This window comes from Capricornis sumatraensis, chromosome 8 (genome assembly GCF_032405125.1).
Source record: "Capricornis sumatraensis isolate serow.1 chromosome 8, serow.2, whole genome shotgun sequence".
NCBI classification, from domain to species: domain Eukaryota; kingdom Metazoa; phylum Chordata; class Mammalia; order Artiodactyla; family Bovidae; genus Capricornis; species Capricornis sumatraensis.
Genome location: NC_091076.1, coordinates 44,484,084 through 44,501,681, shown reverse-complemented (window position 1 = coordinate 44,501,681; position 17,598 = coordinate 44,484,084). Strand labels below are relative to the sequence as shown.

General features: G+C 36.8%; 1 protein-coding gene across 3 annotated transcripts in view; it reads right to left on the bottom strand.

Moving 5' to 3' along the window:
• FOLH1 (folate hydrolase 1) overlaps nucleotides 1-17,598 on the bottom strand; it is a 70,149-nt gene that overhangs the window by 39,889 nt on the left and 12,662 nt on the right. For all 3 annotated transcript variants that reach the window (XM_068975829.1, XM_068975830.1, XM_068975831.1), the window contains exons 4-6: nucleotides 16,013-16,114; nucleotides 4,297-4,422; nucleotides 2,864-3,050 (exon numbers count right to left, since the gene is read on the bottom strand). In XM_068975829.1, coding sequence (XP_068831930.1) covers nucleotides 2,864-3,050; nucleotides 4,297-4,422; nucleotides 16,013-16,114 — 415 coding nt within the window. The remainder of the gene's footprint in view (nucleotides 1-2,863; nucleotides 3,051-4,296; nucleotides 4,423-16,012; nucleotides 16,115-17,598) is intronic.

The window sequence follows — 17,598 nt, the reverse complement described above, 5'->3', positions numbered from 1 at the left end:
GAAGTCACAGAAATGTCCTCTATCTTATCTTGAGTGACACAGATACATACAACTTTTTTAATTTAGTGAATTAATGCTTAAGATCTTTGCATGTTATTACATGTAAACTGTACCTCAAAATAAAAACACACATCCTGTCATTTCTCCAGATTTAAGAAAAAGAAAAGCTATTCTTCCATTTTTTTCTCCAAAATTTCAAATCACAAGAAATTTATTGTTAATGTTCAGCTGCTCAGTCATGTCCAACTCTTTGCGACCCCATGGACTGCAGTATGCCAGGTTTCCCTGTGCTTCACCAACTCCCAGAGCTTGCTCAAACTCATGTCCATTGAGTCAGTGATGCCATCCAATCATCTTGTCCTCTGTCATCCCCTTCTCCTCCTGCGTTTAATCTTTCCCAGCATCAGTCTTTTCCAGTGAGTTGGCTCTTCACATGATATGGCCAAAATATTGGAGCTTCAGCTCTAGCATCAGTCCTTCCAACGAATATTCAAGGTTGATTTCCTGTAGGGTTGACTGGTTTGACTTCCTTTCAGTCCAAGAGACTCTCAAGAGTCTTCTCCAACACTAAAGTTCAAAAGCATCAATTCTTCCACATTCAGCCTTCTTTACTATCCAACTTTCACATCCATTCATGACTAGTGGAAAAACCAGAGCTTTGACTAGACAGACCTTAGTTGGCAAAGTAATATCTCTGCTTTTGAATATGCTGTCTAGGTTGGTCATAGCTTTTCTTCCAAGGAGCAAGCATCTTTTAATTTCATGGCTGCAGTCACCATCTGCAGTGATTTTGGAGCCCAAGAAAATAAAATCTGCCTCTGTTTCCATCTATTTGCCATGAAGGGGTGGGACCAGATGCCATGATCTTAGCTTTTTGAATGTTGAGTTTTAAGTCAGCTGTGTCACTCTCGTCTTTCACCTTCATCAAAAAACTTTTTAGTTCCTCTTTGCTTTCTGCCACTAGGGTGGTGTCATCTGTGTATCTGAGGTTATTATTGATATTTCTCCCACAAATTTTGATTCCAACTTGTGCTTCATTTAGTCTGGCATTTCGCATGATGTACTCTGCATATAAGTTAAGTAAGCAAGGTGACAGCATACAATCTTGATGTACTCCTTTCCCGATTTGGAACCAGTCTGTTATTCCATGTCTGTTTCCAAATGTTGCTTCTTGACCTGTATACAGGTTTCTCAGGAGGAAGGTAAGGCGGTCTGGTATTCCCATCTCCTTCATAATTTTCTAGTTTGTTGTGATCCACATAGTCAAAGGTTTTAGTGTAGTCAATGAAGCAGAGGTAAATGTTTTTCTGGAATTCTTTTGATGTAGGTGATTGTAAAAGCTAGTCTTTTTATGGCAAAATGACATAACAATACATTACATGGGATTTTTTAAATTTAGAGCAATAATCAAAAAAGTGCAATGAATAGATAAAATAACATTGACAAAATGTATTCATTATCTCTAATTTTTTGTGTCAGAACTATTCCATAATAAAGAGTGAAATTAAAAGAAAAATAAGAAAATAGGGCACAAAAGGGAATTCAACAAATGGAAGCTTCATAGGGATAACATTTCTACAATATCATCTTTTAAATCTGAGTATAGTAAACAGAAATATTCCAGTTAATCTTATTTTATGTTCATAATTTTAGCTTTGTATAACAAACAGAGCTTAGGAGAAGCTGCATTTTTTACAACTTGGCAATAAAAAGACTAAGTTAGTAAAGTTCAGATCGACACATGATTTTATCACAGGATAATATGTATTGCTTAAAAAAAAACTATGACAATGTACTATGTTCAAAAATTTACAAAGCCAAACACATAAGCTTTAAAGGAGTCTACAATTAGAATCCCAGATGAAAAATAAATATGGAAATACCACCAATACTTTGGTAACCTACTTTATTCAAGTTATAAACCTTTATTAATTTTAAACCACACAAACTAAATGATGATGGATTTTTGTAAATGTCATCAAATAGCTGAGTACATTAAAAATATGCTCCAAGTTCCCTTGTTAATGATCTACTATTATATAGCAGGGCATTTCAGCATAAGACAAATACATGGACTCTGGAGCCAGATAATCTGAATTTGAATCCCCACTCCTCACTTAATGGTGCAATGAACAAGGCAGACTGTTTACTTCTGTCTGGTTTCACATTCCCCCTCTGTCAAGTAGAGATAATAATACAACAAAGTTTATAGGGTCATTAATGCATTTAAAAGCTAGAATTTTGGAATCACTCCTTGAAAGTGATCACTATTGTCTTTACACAGTAATGACACAAGAAGCATTTTCCAGACTCTATATTCAAAATATGCCATTTCATGGATTTATATATTTGTTTTACTGTCCCTTATCTACAATTAGAAATTTTTTAAAAATGTGAAATCCATTAATTGGGAGAGGGCATTTATTAATACTTGGCAACAAAACATGATCTGATATAAACTAATTTGGCAGCAACATCTGACTTGAGCAGACAGGAGGCTATTTATATTATTTATGTACCCTCTGCTTAAAATGATTATTCATACATATGTTTTACTGTAAAATATTTACGTGCTTGCTTTCCACATTTTGTCCCAGCCTATGTGAATGTTATGCAGTAAGGTATATGCACCATCTTACTTTTAAATATCTAAAAAATGTCTGCATTTCAAAACCTACCAGATCCAATGGTTCCAAACAAGGGATAAGGGACCCAAACCAATAATTTTCTGACTTCAAATTATTTTTAGAGGCAAAGACAGTAAGAAAATGACATACTTTATCCTTTTGTCTAAGGAAATCTTTTGATAAAATCACTTCAAAATGTTAAAAGTTTCTGTGAGGATTGAAGCCTGATCACTCACCATTTGCCGGGTAGCCAGGTGTGAGAGGGTCCCCTGCACCATTAAGATTTAAGATATTTCCACGCTGAACACCACCTCCAGGAAGATTCCAACCATCCGGATAGGCCTCCACCCCAGGAGCAAAGTAATCAGCAGGATCTGAGTACAAAATGATCCCTCTGGCCCCAGCTAGCTGGGCATTTTTAACCTGGAAAACAGTCTTTCTTATTTTAGGTTGGTTATTTGAAATTACACTTAAATAAGTAGCTAAAACTTATCTTCAGTCCTTATCTTTTAATCCTTATGCTTACAACAAAGGCCATCTCACAGAGAGTTGGTTTTGTCTTTTTCTTATGCAAGCTCTAAGACCTAGTTTCCAGGGCTGGATTAGCCCTTGGAGCAGATTTTTAAAAATGTACATGTCAGTGGTAACAGGTACCTGCTGTTTCCTTCCTCTCTAGTCTAGAAGCACAGTAAGCAAGTAGATTTCACAGACTAGATTCCCATTTCTTCTATGGTTGAAAGAGAATATTTTTTATATTAATTTCCCACAAAAGAGGGGGAAAAAAAATCAAGTGCTCTATGCGCTCAGTCACTCAGTCGTATCTGATTCCTTGTGACCACACGGTCTGTACCCATCAGGCGCCTCTGTCCATGGGACTTCTCAAGTAAGAATATTGGAGTGGGCTGCATTTCCTACTCCAAGGGATCTTCCTGACCCAGCAATCAAACTCCTATCTCTGGCATCTCCTGCACTGGCAGGCACAATCTTTATCACTATACTACCAGGAAAGCCCCAGATCAAGTACTGGTAACTTTCAAAACTGCTGTGTATAGACTGGCTTGTCGCATTACCTCTAACAAAGAATTAACACCAAAATTTAATTTAGTAAATATTTTCAAAGATAATATTTAAAGATACTAAAGACTAACAACAAATCCAATGCATGCTACTTCACAGACCACAGGGACAATGTGTAGGTATGGAAAAACCTGTGCTGTTCTCCTTGAACTTCTACAATGGCCAAATTCCAATGACCCAGTTTAAAACCTGCCTATAAACTAGCCCATGTACCCTCCCTATTAGGCGGGAATGGTAAAGAGTATGGGAAAATCATGGTCATCAAAAAATTGTAAGGATGTGGTTCTACCCATGTAAGATACAATATGAAAAACAGAAAGTGTTAGTCCCTCAGTCATGTCTGACTCTCTGCGACCATATGGGCTGCAGACCACCAGGCTCTTCTGTCTATGGGATTCCCCAGGCAAGAACACTGGAGTGAGTAGCCATTTCCTTCTCCAGGGGATCTTCCTGAGCCTGGGATTGAACCCAGGTCTCCTGCATTGCAGGCAGGTTCTTTACCTGTCCCAGTCACCAGGAAAGCCCAAGATACAATATAACTTTTTATTTTTTATTGGAAAGAAAAACAAAGAGTTTTTGTTGTTGTTTTTACCTTATTTCCTCTGAAAATTTTCCCATATCTGGCAATCAGAATCTTCCCAGAGCAATTGATTTTCATGTCCCGCTCTAGTTTAAAGAAGTCTTCAGTTTGTGCATAGTTAACATACACTAGGTCACCCTGTTGAGAACATAGATGACTTAGTACAAGAAAGATTTCATAAAAGAGGTTTCTCAGCATGAAGACTGTTTTGCGTTTTTGAAAGAGGAAAGAAGCAAGACGACGTAAGAGGGTCAAAAAACCCTCTGGTAAGAGATTCAAGGGAGAAATGAACTTGAATTGAGAAGGCAATTAGCTGGATAGAAACTTATTAATTAAATATTAAGTTTGTTTATGTCAATGTCTCCTCCGTAGTGACCATAAAACTATATAGAAGCATTCCCCAGGAAAATGCACATAAACATACACACTGTCCTATGCAATTTGAAGGGGGCCAGGTACCCTAAGGGTAAAAAGCCCTTCAAGAGAGCTTTATTGTTTTTGAAGTATATTCACAATGCATCTTCACACAACCAGGTAAGAAATAATTGTCAGGTAACGCCACTACTTTACAAATTTGGCTTCATATCATTATAATGATCACAAGCAAGTCATCTGTAAAATGGCCTGTTAGATTAGATCAGTGTTCTTCATGCACTTTTTTTTTTGCTTACCTATTTCTTAAAAATTAATTTTGAAAAGCAATGTATCTCTCCTTTATTTTTAAGTTCACATCTGAAATTGTTTGTCATATCTTTAAGTTGCCATAAAGAATGCAATTTCTAGAACATTATAAATAGTAACATTTTCAGAAGCAATTTTACCTCTTTTATTTATATCCAAAAGAAGTTAAATAATATAATGATTTATTATTCAACATCATTCAACAACATTGTAAAGCCACACTTTTAAGTCAGAATTTTATCATCAAGTTTTCTTCTTGAACTCGTATTTTCCCCCTTGCCTAAAGCATCTTACTATATATACTAAGGTGACAGCAGGGTGTCCTGCCTAGATTCCTCTTCATTGAAGATGTCCTTGCTCCAGAGAAGGCAGCTCTCTGCAGGCATCTTCAAAGTCAGCCCTTGCTCAAGACCAGCTACACACAGCCACTCTGCTAGAGGTCATGCCCTTCCATACATGCTCAATGACTGATCCATGTGGGAACAGAAAGATCTGGTCATCTCTGTCCAGTCCAGGGCATTCTGAAGGGCTATTCTGACTCCAGAGCAGCCCACTGGGTCAGTTGAGGCTGTCCTTGAACTGTCATTGACGTGCAATTTCTCCCTCTGTCTGTTCCAGCTTCCTTCCCCTCCCTGCCACAGATATTGATCCCAAGAGAACACTCCTTAATTAACATCTAGCATGGCAAATTCCATTTCAGTTTCTGCTGCCTAGAAATCTGGATAATGCTTGTAAATCTTAATCACTGCCAAACCTGCCTTGATTAAGAATGCATGTGTATAGTGTTTAAAAATATTTATTTCCTATGGTAAGCTGTACATGTTAGGAAAATTCTTCAAGTAACTTACTATTATAATTATTAGCAGTATCAAAGTGAGTCTAAGCATCATTACAAACTTTCATAAACAATGCCTAAGCATAAAATTTTGCTTGAAATACAACTTTCAGTGCCATGGGATGTTAAAACATTTGGTCATGGATCTGTGGATGAATAAATTATTTCCAGAATAAGTCAGGACTATTCACATTTCTCATTGTTAGGCATGTTTTGAGAAATGTTAGGATATGAATGAAAAAAATGTTGTTATGGAATTTTCCCTGAATTATTTTAACTCTTTCCAAGTTAAAACCCCTAAATCTCACACTGATCTGTTATCCAAGTTAATTCTAATGGTATTAGCTGGAAACTCAATTAGACTCATCTTTAATTTTGTTCAACTATAAACCATTCAACTTGACAAATTTATGTCACCTAGCTATTAGAATCTTTCACTAGCATCTCTTTGTTTGGAGGCCTAGAGATTTTTTTTTTCTACAACTCAGAGATGTTTCAGGATGGATGAGTGATATCTCTCATTCATAAAATAAGAAATAAATAATTGTAAATTAGGGAGGTGGGAACAGGGGACCAGCAGAGCCTTACCACAGGCTAGTTCTCAATTCCATGAGGAGTCCACTGAGAAACAAATAATGCGACTGTTTTATTTTAAATGATCCTATATCTGCCTTTGGAAAATCTTTACATACCCTAGTGTTTGAAGTCCCCACCCTACACTATTTCTAATATCCTATCCCTGTCTCACACTATTTCTAGTATTCCATCATTTTATTTTGGTTATTGTTTTCCTCTTTGACTATGTCTCATAACATGTGCACTGCAAATTTATAATGTATTGCAATAAGGTTGTTTCCAAGCTGACTCTCGGATTCCTTCCACAAATACGTTGAAGACATATCATTCTAGGAACTGCAGATACAGAGAATCCCTGTCTTTGAAGAAACTTACGTTCATGTGGAAGTCAGAGACAATAAATCATAAAAGTAATAAGCAAATTGTATACAATATTAAAAGGTGATGACTTCTATAGAGAAAAAAAATTAAGTTTAAATATAGTAAGCAAACGGACCTTGTACTCAGTTGCATGCAATTTCAAAAAAAAAAAAATGAAGAAAGCTTATTGAGAAAGTGACATTTGAATCTTTGCTTCAGGAAAAGGATTACTTTTAGCTATTATTTTTCTTCCCAAAATTGATGCAAGACTAACAAAGTATTGATGATAGCACTGTATGTCTGGTTTATAATCATTAGCCTTCTCTAGAGCACACTTTTACGCCACCTGTGAATACACAGCCATTAACCAATTTCGTTCCAGTGAATTCTGTTTAGCATAAATGTTCTACTTAAAATTTATTCATATTTAATATCACCAACTTTGGGAAAACTGACTACTTCTTTAAATGCCTATAAATTGTAGCTACCTTTTAATCCGCACATCTCACAAGACAAATTAGGATCCAGAAGGGACAGGAGAAGAAATTAGTTTGAAAATGACAGAAAACTTTGAAAATGAAAACAAGTGTGGGCAGACAAGTCCTCTTGGCACTTCACAAATGCAAGCTGTCATTGCTAGTTAGAAAAAATCTTTGTTTTCAGACAATGACCTTCTTGTAAAATTTACACTGCACAATTGTTCTATAACTGGAAATAATTAACAATGTTGCACTGTTAGAATTTTCCATTTCTTTCAAGCTCCCATCTTCCTGCTCTTGTTAATAGAGATAGAATTGGGACATAAGACCAATGGTTCTCAAAGCATGGTTCCTGAACCCAGAGTCAATACCATCTAGGACCTTACCAGAAACAAACCCTCAGGCTTCACCTAAGATCTAGTGAAATTTAGGGGATGTGAATCAGAATCTGTGTTTTATAAGCCCTCTAGATTATTGTGATACAAGCTAAGTTCAAGAACCACTGAATTAAACTATAATTACAGACACTGTTGAATTGCTAGTTTCAAATAACCTAAAGCAAAACTTCTCTGATAGCTCAGTTGGTAAAGAACATGCCTGCAATGGGAGACCCCAGTTCAATTCCTGGTTTGGGAAAATCCTCTGGAGAAGGGATAGGCTACCCACTCCCATATTCTTGAGCTTCCCCTGTGGCTCAGCTGGTAAAGAATCCACTTGCAATGTGGGAGACCTGGGTTCGATCCCTGGGTTGGGAAGATCCCATGGAGAAGGGAAAGGCTACCCTCTCCAACATTCTGGCCTGGAGAATTCCATGGACTGTATAGTCCATGGGGTCGCAAAGAGTTGGACACGACTGAGCCACTTTCACTTTCAGAGGATTCAGACGTAGATCCACAGACTGCGTGTGCTTAGTCGCTCAGTTAAGAGCAGGATCCTCTGTCCTTAGGGACTCTCCAGGCAAGAACACTGGAGTGGGTAGCCTGTCCCTTCTCCAGGGAACTTCTCACCCAGGAATCGAACCAGGGTCTCCTGCACTGCAGGCAGATTCTTTACCAGCTGAGCTACCTGAGATCCATAGATGCTCACAGTGAAATATCCTAAGAACACATACAGACATACCTAATTAAAAAACAAACCACTCCACTGCCTGGGTTATAGGTAATCCAATGAAACACACCAGCCAGCAAACCAATTTAGTATTTGGGCATACACAAGTTCTTGGAGATTCCCTTGGAGAATCACATGTATCTTCCAGCCTCCCACTAACGTAGAAGAGTTTAAATCTACTTGAAAGAAATGAGTTAATCATCTCTATAATATAATTTTCTTATGAGTAAAATAATTCTGTCATAACTGGACAGTTGCATTTCAAAGAATCAAACTGGACCACTTTCTCACACCATTAAAAAAAAAAATTCAAAACGGATTAAAGAGTTATATGTAAGACCTGAAACAATAAAACACCTAGAAGAAAACATAGGCAGCCCACTCTTTGACACCTGTCTTAGCAATATATTTTTTTTTGGATAGGTCTCCTCAGGCAAGGGAAACAGCAGCAAAAGTAAACAAATGGAATGACCTCAAACTAAAAAGTTTTGCACAACAAAGGGAACTAACTCTTAATACAACTAAAAGGCTGTCTACTGAATGGGAAAATGTATTTGCAAATGATACATCTGATGAGAGGCTAATATCCAAAATATACAAAGAATATAAACAAACAACCCGACTGAAAAAATGGACAGAAAACGGAATAGTCATTTTTCCAAAGAAGACATACAGATCGCCAACAGGCACATGAAAAGATGTTCAACATCATTAACCATCAGGGAAATGAAAACTAAAACCACAATGAGGGACTTACTTTCCAAGCAGTCCAGTGGTTAACACTCTGTGGTTCCACTGAAGGGGCACAGGTGTGGTCCCTGGTCAGGGGGGAACTAAGAACCCACATGTTGTGAGGCACAACCAAAAAAAGAAAAAACACAGTGAGATATCACCTTACACCTATCAGAATGGCTATCACCAAAATGACAACAAATGACGTGACGGTGAGGATGCAGAGAAAAGGGAACACTCTGGCACAGTTGGTAGGCTTCCCAGGTGGCTCCATGGTAAAGAATCTGCCTGGCAATGCAGAAAATGCAAGAAAAGATCCCTGGGTCAGGAAGATCCCTTGGAGGAGGAAATGGCAACCCACTCCAGTATTCTTGCCTGGAAAATCCCATAGACAAAGAAGCTTGGCGGGTTACAGTTCATAGGGCCGCCAAGAGTCAGACACAACTGAGCACACACACACACTGACATGGGCAGTTGCTATGGAAAACAGCATGGTGGTCCCCTCCAAAATTAAAACTAGAACTGCCGTACAATGCAGGAATTCCACTCTTGGGGAATATCCAATCCTGGGGTATTTATCAAAACAAAAACACCAATTCAAAAAGACACATGCAACCCTACGTTCACTGCATCATCATTTACAATAGTCAAGAAATGGAAGCAACTTAAACTCCCATCAAGGAAGACAGATAAAGAAGACGTGGTAAATATAATCTACAATGTAGTATTACTCAGCCATAAGAAGAATGAAACCTTGTCATTTGCATCAACACGGATGGACCTAGAGGGTATTCGGCTGAGTGAATTAAGTCAGAATAAGAAAGACAAATACCTGATCACTTGACTTATATGTGGAATCTAAAAAACACATGAATAAACAAAGCAAAACAGTAACAGTCATAACTACCAACTAAGCTGGTAGTTGCCAAAGGGGAGGGAGTGAAAGGATGAGAGAAATACGTGAGGGAGATTAAGAAGTATAAACTTCCAGTTACAAAATAAAGAAACAGGTATGAAATGTACTGTCTGGAGAATATAATCAGTAACTATTAATATATCATCTTTGTGTAGTGATAGATGGTAACTAGACTCGTGGTGATCATTTTGAAATATACAAAAATAATGAATCATGTTGTATAACTGAAACTAATAGAGTGTTATGGGTCAACTGTACTTCAAAAAAAATGCATAGAGATCAGATCTGTGGTTACCAGAGATGGAGGGTGAGAGGTACAGGGTACTGGACAAAGGCAGTTCATGGGTATAAACTTCCAGTTAGTACTAGACTTGAAATGTACAACATGGTAAATAAAATTAATTCTGCTGTATCTAATATATGAAAGTTGTCGAGAGTAAATCCTAAGAGTTTTAATCACAAGAAAAAATTTTTTTTTCTATTTCTTTGTATCTTTATCACTAAATTTATTGTCATAATTTTGTCATGATGTATGTAAAGTCAACTCATTATGTTGTGTATCTTAAGCTCGTTTAGCTTATTTAGTTGCTGAGTCGTATCTGACTCTTGTCACCCCATGGACTCTAGCCCGCCAAGCTCCTCTGTCCATGGGATTCTCCAGGCAAGAATACAAGAGTGGGTTGCCACTTCCTTCTGCAGGGGATCTTCCTGATACAGGGATCGAGCCCATGTCTTCTGAATTGCAGGCAAATTCTTCACTACTGAGCCACAGGGGAAGCCCCAAACTTATATCTTATTGAGATACCAATTATATCTCAGTAAAACTAGAGTCCCTTGGACTGCAAGGAGATCTAACCAGTCCATTCTGAAGGAGATCAGCCCTGGGATTTCTTTGGAAGGAATAATGCTAAAGCTGAAACTCCAGTACTTTGGCTACCTCATGCAAAGAGTTGACTCATTGGAAAAGACTCTGATGCTGGGAGGGATTGGGGGCAGGAGGAGAAGGGGACAAGAGAGGATGAGATGGCTGGATGGCATCACCGACTTGATGGACGTGAGTTTGAGTGAACTCCGGGAGTTGCTGAGGGACAGGGAGGCCTGGCGTGCTGCGATTCATGGGGTCGCAAAGGGTCAGACATGACTGAGCGACTGAACTGAAATGAAAACTAGAAGAAAACAAATGAAAAAACAACAAGAAACAAAAAACAATGTACAAAAACTAATCGGGAAATTTTCATTGATTATAGAGTAAACCCACAAACTAATGAGCACTTATATTATAAAACTCTGTCTTCCCAGCCAGAAATATGATCTTCTTTATATGAAATATTGTCACTGCTCAAAAAATTTCACTGTTCTTCAACCAGTTCACACTCATTTAATAATTTTTACAATTCATTTTATATTTGAGGGCTATTTTAATACATATTTGTTATATTTTCTGCTATTATATATCATTTTTCCTTATATTTAATTGGTAATATCAAGGCTATTTTTAAATAAAGTTATTAGTATTTTGGGGATATTCTGACTGTATCACTGTAAATAAAGAATGAGGAAATTAAGAAAGACCCAAATTGTGAAAATATAAAGAGAACACTGGACAATGTCACAATAAAAGAATTCTTTTCAGTAAAAAGCATTATAGACAACATGAACAAATATGAATAAAATTAGAAGCTGTTTGCAATATTTAAACCAATATGGTATGAGTAACTAAAATATTTAAAAAACCACTGAAGTTAGAAAGAAAATGGCCAGAAATTCAACAGGAAAAGATGGCTGGTAATCATTTCACAGCATTAAAAAAAAAAAAAAAAAAAAAAAACACACACACAAAAACAGAATAGCTAACAAATAAGTGTGCTTAGATATGTATGATCTCATTTTTAATCAAAAATGTGAATCAAAATTAATTAAAACAATAACACAATTCAGTTCAGTAAAGTTGCTCAGTCATACTCAACATTTTGTGACCCAAAGGACTGCAGCACACCAGGCTTCCCTTTCCATCACCAACTGCTGGAGCTTGCTTAAACTCATGTCCACCAAGTCAGTGATACCATCCAAACATCTCATCCTCTGTTGTCCCCTTCTCCTCCTGCCTTCAGTCTTTCCCAGCATCAGAGTTTTTTCCAGTGAGTCAGTTCTTCACATCAGGTTGCCAAAGTATTGGAGTTTCAGCTTCACCATCAGTCCTTCCAATTAATATTCAGGGTTGACTTCCTTTAGGATTAACTGTTTTGATCTCCTTAGTGTCCAAGGACCCTCAAGAGTCATCTTCTCTAGCATCACAGTTTGAAAGCATCAATTCTTTGGTGCTCTGCTTTCTTTATGGGCCAACTCTCACATCCATACATAACTACGGGAAAAAACCATAGCTTTGACTATATGGACCTCTGTCGGCAAAGTGACATCTCTGCTTTTTAACATGCTGTCTAGGTTTGTCATAGATTTTCTTCCAAAGAGCAAGCATCTTTTAATTTCATTGCTACAGTCACCATTTGCAGTGATTTTGGAGCCCAAGAAAATAAAGTCTGTCAGTGTTTCCATTATTTCCCCCATCTATTTGCCATGAAGTGACTGGAACAAATACCATGATCTTCATTTTTCTAAAGTTGAGTTTGAAGCCAGTTTTTCACTCTCCTCTTTCACCTTCATGAAGAGGCTCTGTAGTTTCTCTTCACTTTCTGCCATAAGGGTGGTGTCATCTGCATATTTGAAGTTACTGATGTTTCTCCCAGCAATCTTGATTCCAGCTTGTGCTTAATCCAGCCTAGCATTTTGTATGATGTACTCTACATAGAAGCTAAATAACCAGGGTGACAATATAGAGCCTTGACTTAACTCCTTTCCCAATTTGGAACGAGTCTGTTGTTTCATGTCCGGTTCTAAGTGTTGCTTCTTGACCTGCATACAGATTTCTCAGGAGGCAGGTAAGGTGGTCTGGCATTTCCATGTCTTTCAGAATTTTCCACAGTGTTTTGTGATCCACACAGTCAAAGGTTTTGATGTAGTCAATGAAACAGAAATAGATGTTTTTCTGGAACTCTCTTGCTTTTTCTATGACCCAACAGATATTGACAACTTGATCTCTGGTTCCTCTGCCTTTTCTAAACCCATTTTGAACATCTGGAAGTTCTCAGTTCACGTACTGTTGATGCCTGGCTTGGAGAATTTTGAGCATTACTTTGCAAGTGTGTGAGATGAATACAATTGTGCAGTAGTTTGAACATTCTTTGGCATTGCCTGTCTGTGATTGGAATGAAAACTGGCCTTTTCCAGTCCTGTGGCCACTTCTGAGTTTTCCAAATCTGCTGGCATTTGAGTGCAGCACTTTAACAGCATCATCTTTTAGGATATGAAATAGCTCAACTGGAATTCCATCACCTCCACTAGCTTTGTTCATAGAATCACAGAAAACTAACCAAGCTAATCACATGGATAATAGCCTTGTCTAACTCAATGAAACTATGAGCCATGACATGTAGGGCCACCCAAGATGAATGGGTCATGGTAGAGAGTTCTGACAAAACCTGGGCCACTGGAGAAGGAAATAAATAGCAAACCACTTCAGTATTCTTGCCTTGAGAACCCCAAATTAACAAAACAACACAACTAGATAGGCAAAATTTAGAAAGTCATATAACCTCAATTGTTGATGAAAATGTAAGGAAAAAGGAACACTCATATATAGTGTTGCAAGGAGCAATAAACTGCTGCAGTCTGAACATTGTGAAATGTAGTATTCCTTACAAACTGGCAATCCCACTACTGGTTTACTGTACACAGAGAAACCCCTGCAAGCCCATACAGGGACATGTATGAGCACATGCTCTCCACACTGTGGTAATTTAGATTTAGAGGCAAACCACATGTTTGCCACTAAGAGAATGGATAAGCTACATGTGGTGTGCACATAAAATGGGGTACTAAGAAACAGTAAAAAGTAATGAACCACTCTGACATAAAATAGATTTTTTAAAAATAGCTAATTGAAAATAGTCATGGACCAAGACCTAAGGTATAATATTTTTGCATATATTCAAAATATACCAATCACTAATAAGCCCATGTTTTTATAAGAATACATACATTCCTAAAAGTATAAATACATTACAGATGGTGGCAGGCTGTAGAGGATGTAGAGAAAAGGAATGAGATTGAAAATAAGGATAAAAGATGAAAGGAAAGAAATCAAATTAGGAATCTTACATGGACCCATGATGGCAATGTGCCTTACCCAGAAGATAAAGTCTGTGTAATTCTAGACACCTGAGATCTAAAATATATTATCTCTTCATTCCTAGTTTCTATATCCTTTATTTTTATGTTATATCAATTATGAAGTAACTACAATGACTGTAAGGAATCTATTTATGTGCAAATTTGGGGGAGAATTTTTCTAATATTGTGCCATTAACTATGATGTTAACTATTCATTTGAAACAAATTTCATACAACTATAGAAAATATTCTAAACCTGTGAGAGTTTTTAAATATGTTAATCAAATGCATTAGAAAATAATAAAAAAGAGTATGTTTTTAAACTTTACATATTAAAAAATATAGCATTGCCTAATATTAAATCATAGGTTTAATAATTAATTAAAAACATAGGTTTATTGCCTATGTTTTTACAATAAACATTAACTGACTGGTGAAGTGTTTTAGTCACTCGGTAGTGTCTGACTCCGCAACCCCTTTGACTGTAGCCTGGCAGGCTCCTCTATCCATGAGATTTTCCACGTAAGAACACTGGAGTGGGCTGCTATTTCCTTGGAGCTTTAAATATCAATTCAGTTCTAAATGTAAATTTTTTACTAGGGATGTTTCTGATAATAGTCGAGTGTCTATCTCTCTACTGAGTGATACTTACCTCAATATTCCAACTTCTTGGAATATCCTAGGTACCTCAAACTCTGTATGTCCAAAACTGAACCTGCTGCTGCTGCTAAGTCACTTCAGTCATGTCTGACTCTGTGCGACCCCATAGACAGCAGCCCACCAGGCTCCCCCGTCCCTGGGATTCTCCAGGCAAGAACACTGGAATGGGTTGCCCTTTCCTTCTCCAATGCATGAAAGTAACAAGTGAAGGTGAAGTTGCTCAGTCATGTCCGACTCTTCGTGACCCCATGGACTGCAGCTACCAGGCTCCTCTGTCCACGGGATTTTCCAGACAAGAGTACTGGAGTGGGTTGCCATCGCCTTCTCCAAAACTCAATCTACCTTATGTCAAATACTATAGCAAGAGAGGTAACATTTTAAAAGACATTAATAAATTATATTCAACTCTTTCAAGTTTAGCTTTCTTATAAAAAAAACAAAGTACTATCCAAGAATCTGGGGATTTACTGTGAAAACTCAGATAATAAATATGCACACTGCCTTATTAAGTAAACCATACAAATTTTCTAAAAAGGATATCTGTATTCTTCATTTGAAAATGGCAACAATTTCAAATTCTCATTCAGGTTCTTTATAAAATTAATCCAAGTCTTACAACAGTAGCAAAATATGTAGTATTTTCATATGGTGGAAAATAATTGGCAATAAAAAAAGAAAATCTATGGATAAGTGCAAAACATGTGAATTTTCACAGGTCCTATACTTACAAATGCTATCAATTCCATTTATATGAATTTCTAGTATAGGCAAAATTAATCAAAAGTGGCCAAAATAAAAACTGGAGAATGAGAATGACTGCCTTGGGAGTATGTGGGGCTGACAGAAGGGGCTTAGAAGTACATTCTGAACTGACAGTAATATTCTATGCGTAGATGGTCCTTTAATTACACAGGTGTATGCATTTGTCAAACAAATGTTCACTTTGGATATCCCCATCTCAGTGCGGTAAATTTTATCCAAAAAAACACTATGAACACAAAATGTATATTCCTTCTTATTACTAAGACATTCTATTTCTTCAAATTAGAAAAAGATAAAGTTGGATTGCATCAAAACCCTCTACAATACCCTTTTAATTATTGCCTGCATGTACAAGGAAGCTCTGTTTGTTATTTTTATCACATGCATTTTTACCTCTGGCATTCCTTGTGGAGAAAAGGCACTAAAGGGTGGCACAACGTCTGAGACATTTTCATATCCTGGAGGAGGTGGTTCAAATAACGATGTGTTGAAAATCTGGAGAAGCAAAACATAATAATCAGAAGCAAGTCAGGTAAAGCTTAATTGCTACAGTCAAGCAAAGAAATATGTATCATCTCTTTTGCCAGGAGAGGGTTAGTCAAGACTTTTCATTTTAAAGATGCAAATCAAAGAGCCAGCCCTGTGCTAAAAGCTGTGAGGAGTTCAAGAGGTGAATAAACTATAGAACCTCAGAGGGTCTACAAGCACCAGCTTTTGATTTAGAAGGAAAAGTTCACTTTCCAAATAAAAAAATAACATCACGTAGTGTTATTAGTTGGAGAAGGCAGTGGCAACCCATCCAGTACTTTTGCCTGGAAAATCCTATGGATGGGGGAGCCTGGTAGGCTGCAGTCCATGGGGTCACTAAGAGCTGGACACGACTGAGAAACTTCACTTTCACTTTTCACTTTCATGCATTGGAGAAGGAAATGGCAACCCACTCCAGTGTTCTTGCCTGGAAAATCCCAGGGACCGGGGAGCCTGGTGAGCTGTTGTCTATGGGGTCGCACAGAGTCGGACATGACTGAAGCGACTTAGCAGCAGCAGCAGCAGCAGTGTTATTAGTCACTTATAAAAATGCTAAGCTAATTACTTATAAACAAATTAAAGGTTAAATTCAATTCTAACCAAACATAATTTTTCAAGCGTATCACTGACACTGTTAAGTGGGAATCAATATTATTTTACTTTCCAAACTACTAAAAGAAATATAATTAATAAAATTAACCGTTGCCCCACCCCCAAAAAAGAAGAAAAGAAAAAAAGAGAGAGAGAGAGAGAAAAAGCAACATTAGGGGGGGAAAAGTAAAAGTAAAAATCATATAAGTATTATTACTATAAGTCAGTAATAACAATTTTTTTTTATTTTTTAAAAAAGCTTAGTATGTCAGACTAGATAAATTCAACTGTGTACCATTTTACAAGAAGCTACTTAAACATATGATCACAGTAAGTCTGAAAGTAACAATGTAGAAAAAGAAACACTAAACAAATACTGTTTATGTCTAATGGAAGAGCTCCAAACTACAGTAATTGACAGAATTCAAAACGGAAATAAAAATAATCCACCATTATGATGAGAAAATCTAATATTCCTTTCCTAGTAATTAATAAAAATAGACAAAATGAGAGCACATCAAGGATAAAGGATTTTTTAGCCAAACAATTAATAAATTTTAACTAATAAGCAAATATGAAATTATTAAATTCAAAACTGAAAATATTTTTTTCAAATAACAAGAGAACATTTATAAAAATTGATGACATAATAGACTGTAAAGAAATGACTGCAAAGGATTAGAGTCATACAAATTACAATTATTTGATCACAATGTAGTTAATCTAGAAAATCAGATTTTGTGAGATCTAGTTGAAGGAGTTCTTAGAAGGAAATGTATGGTTTTAAATACTTATATTAGAAAAGAAGAAAAGCCCAACATCAATAAATTAAGCATTCAATTGAAAATTTACAAAGAACA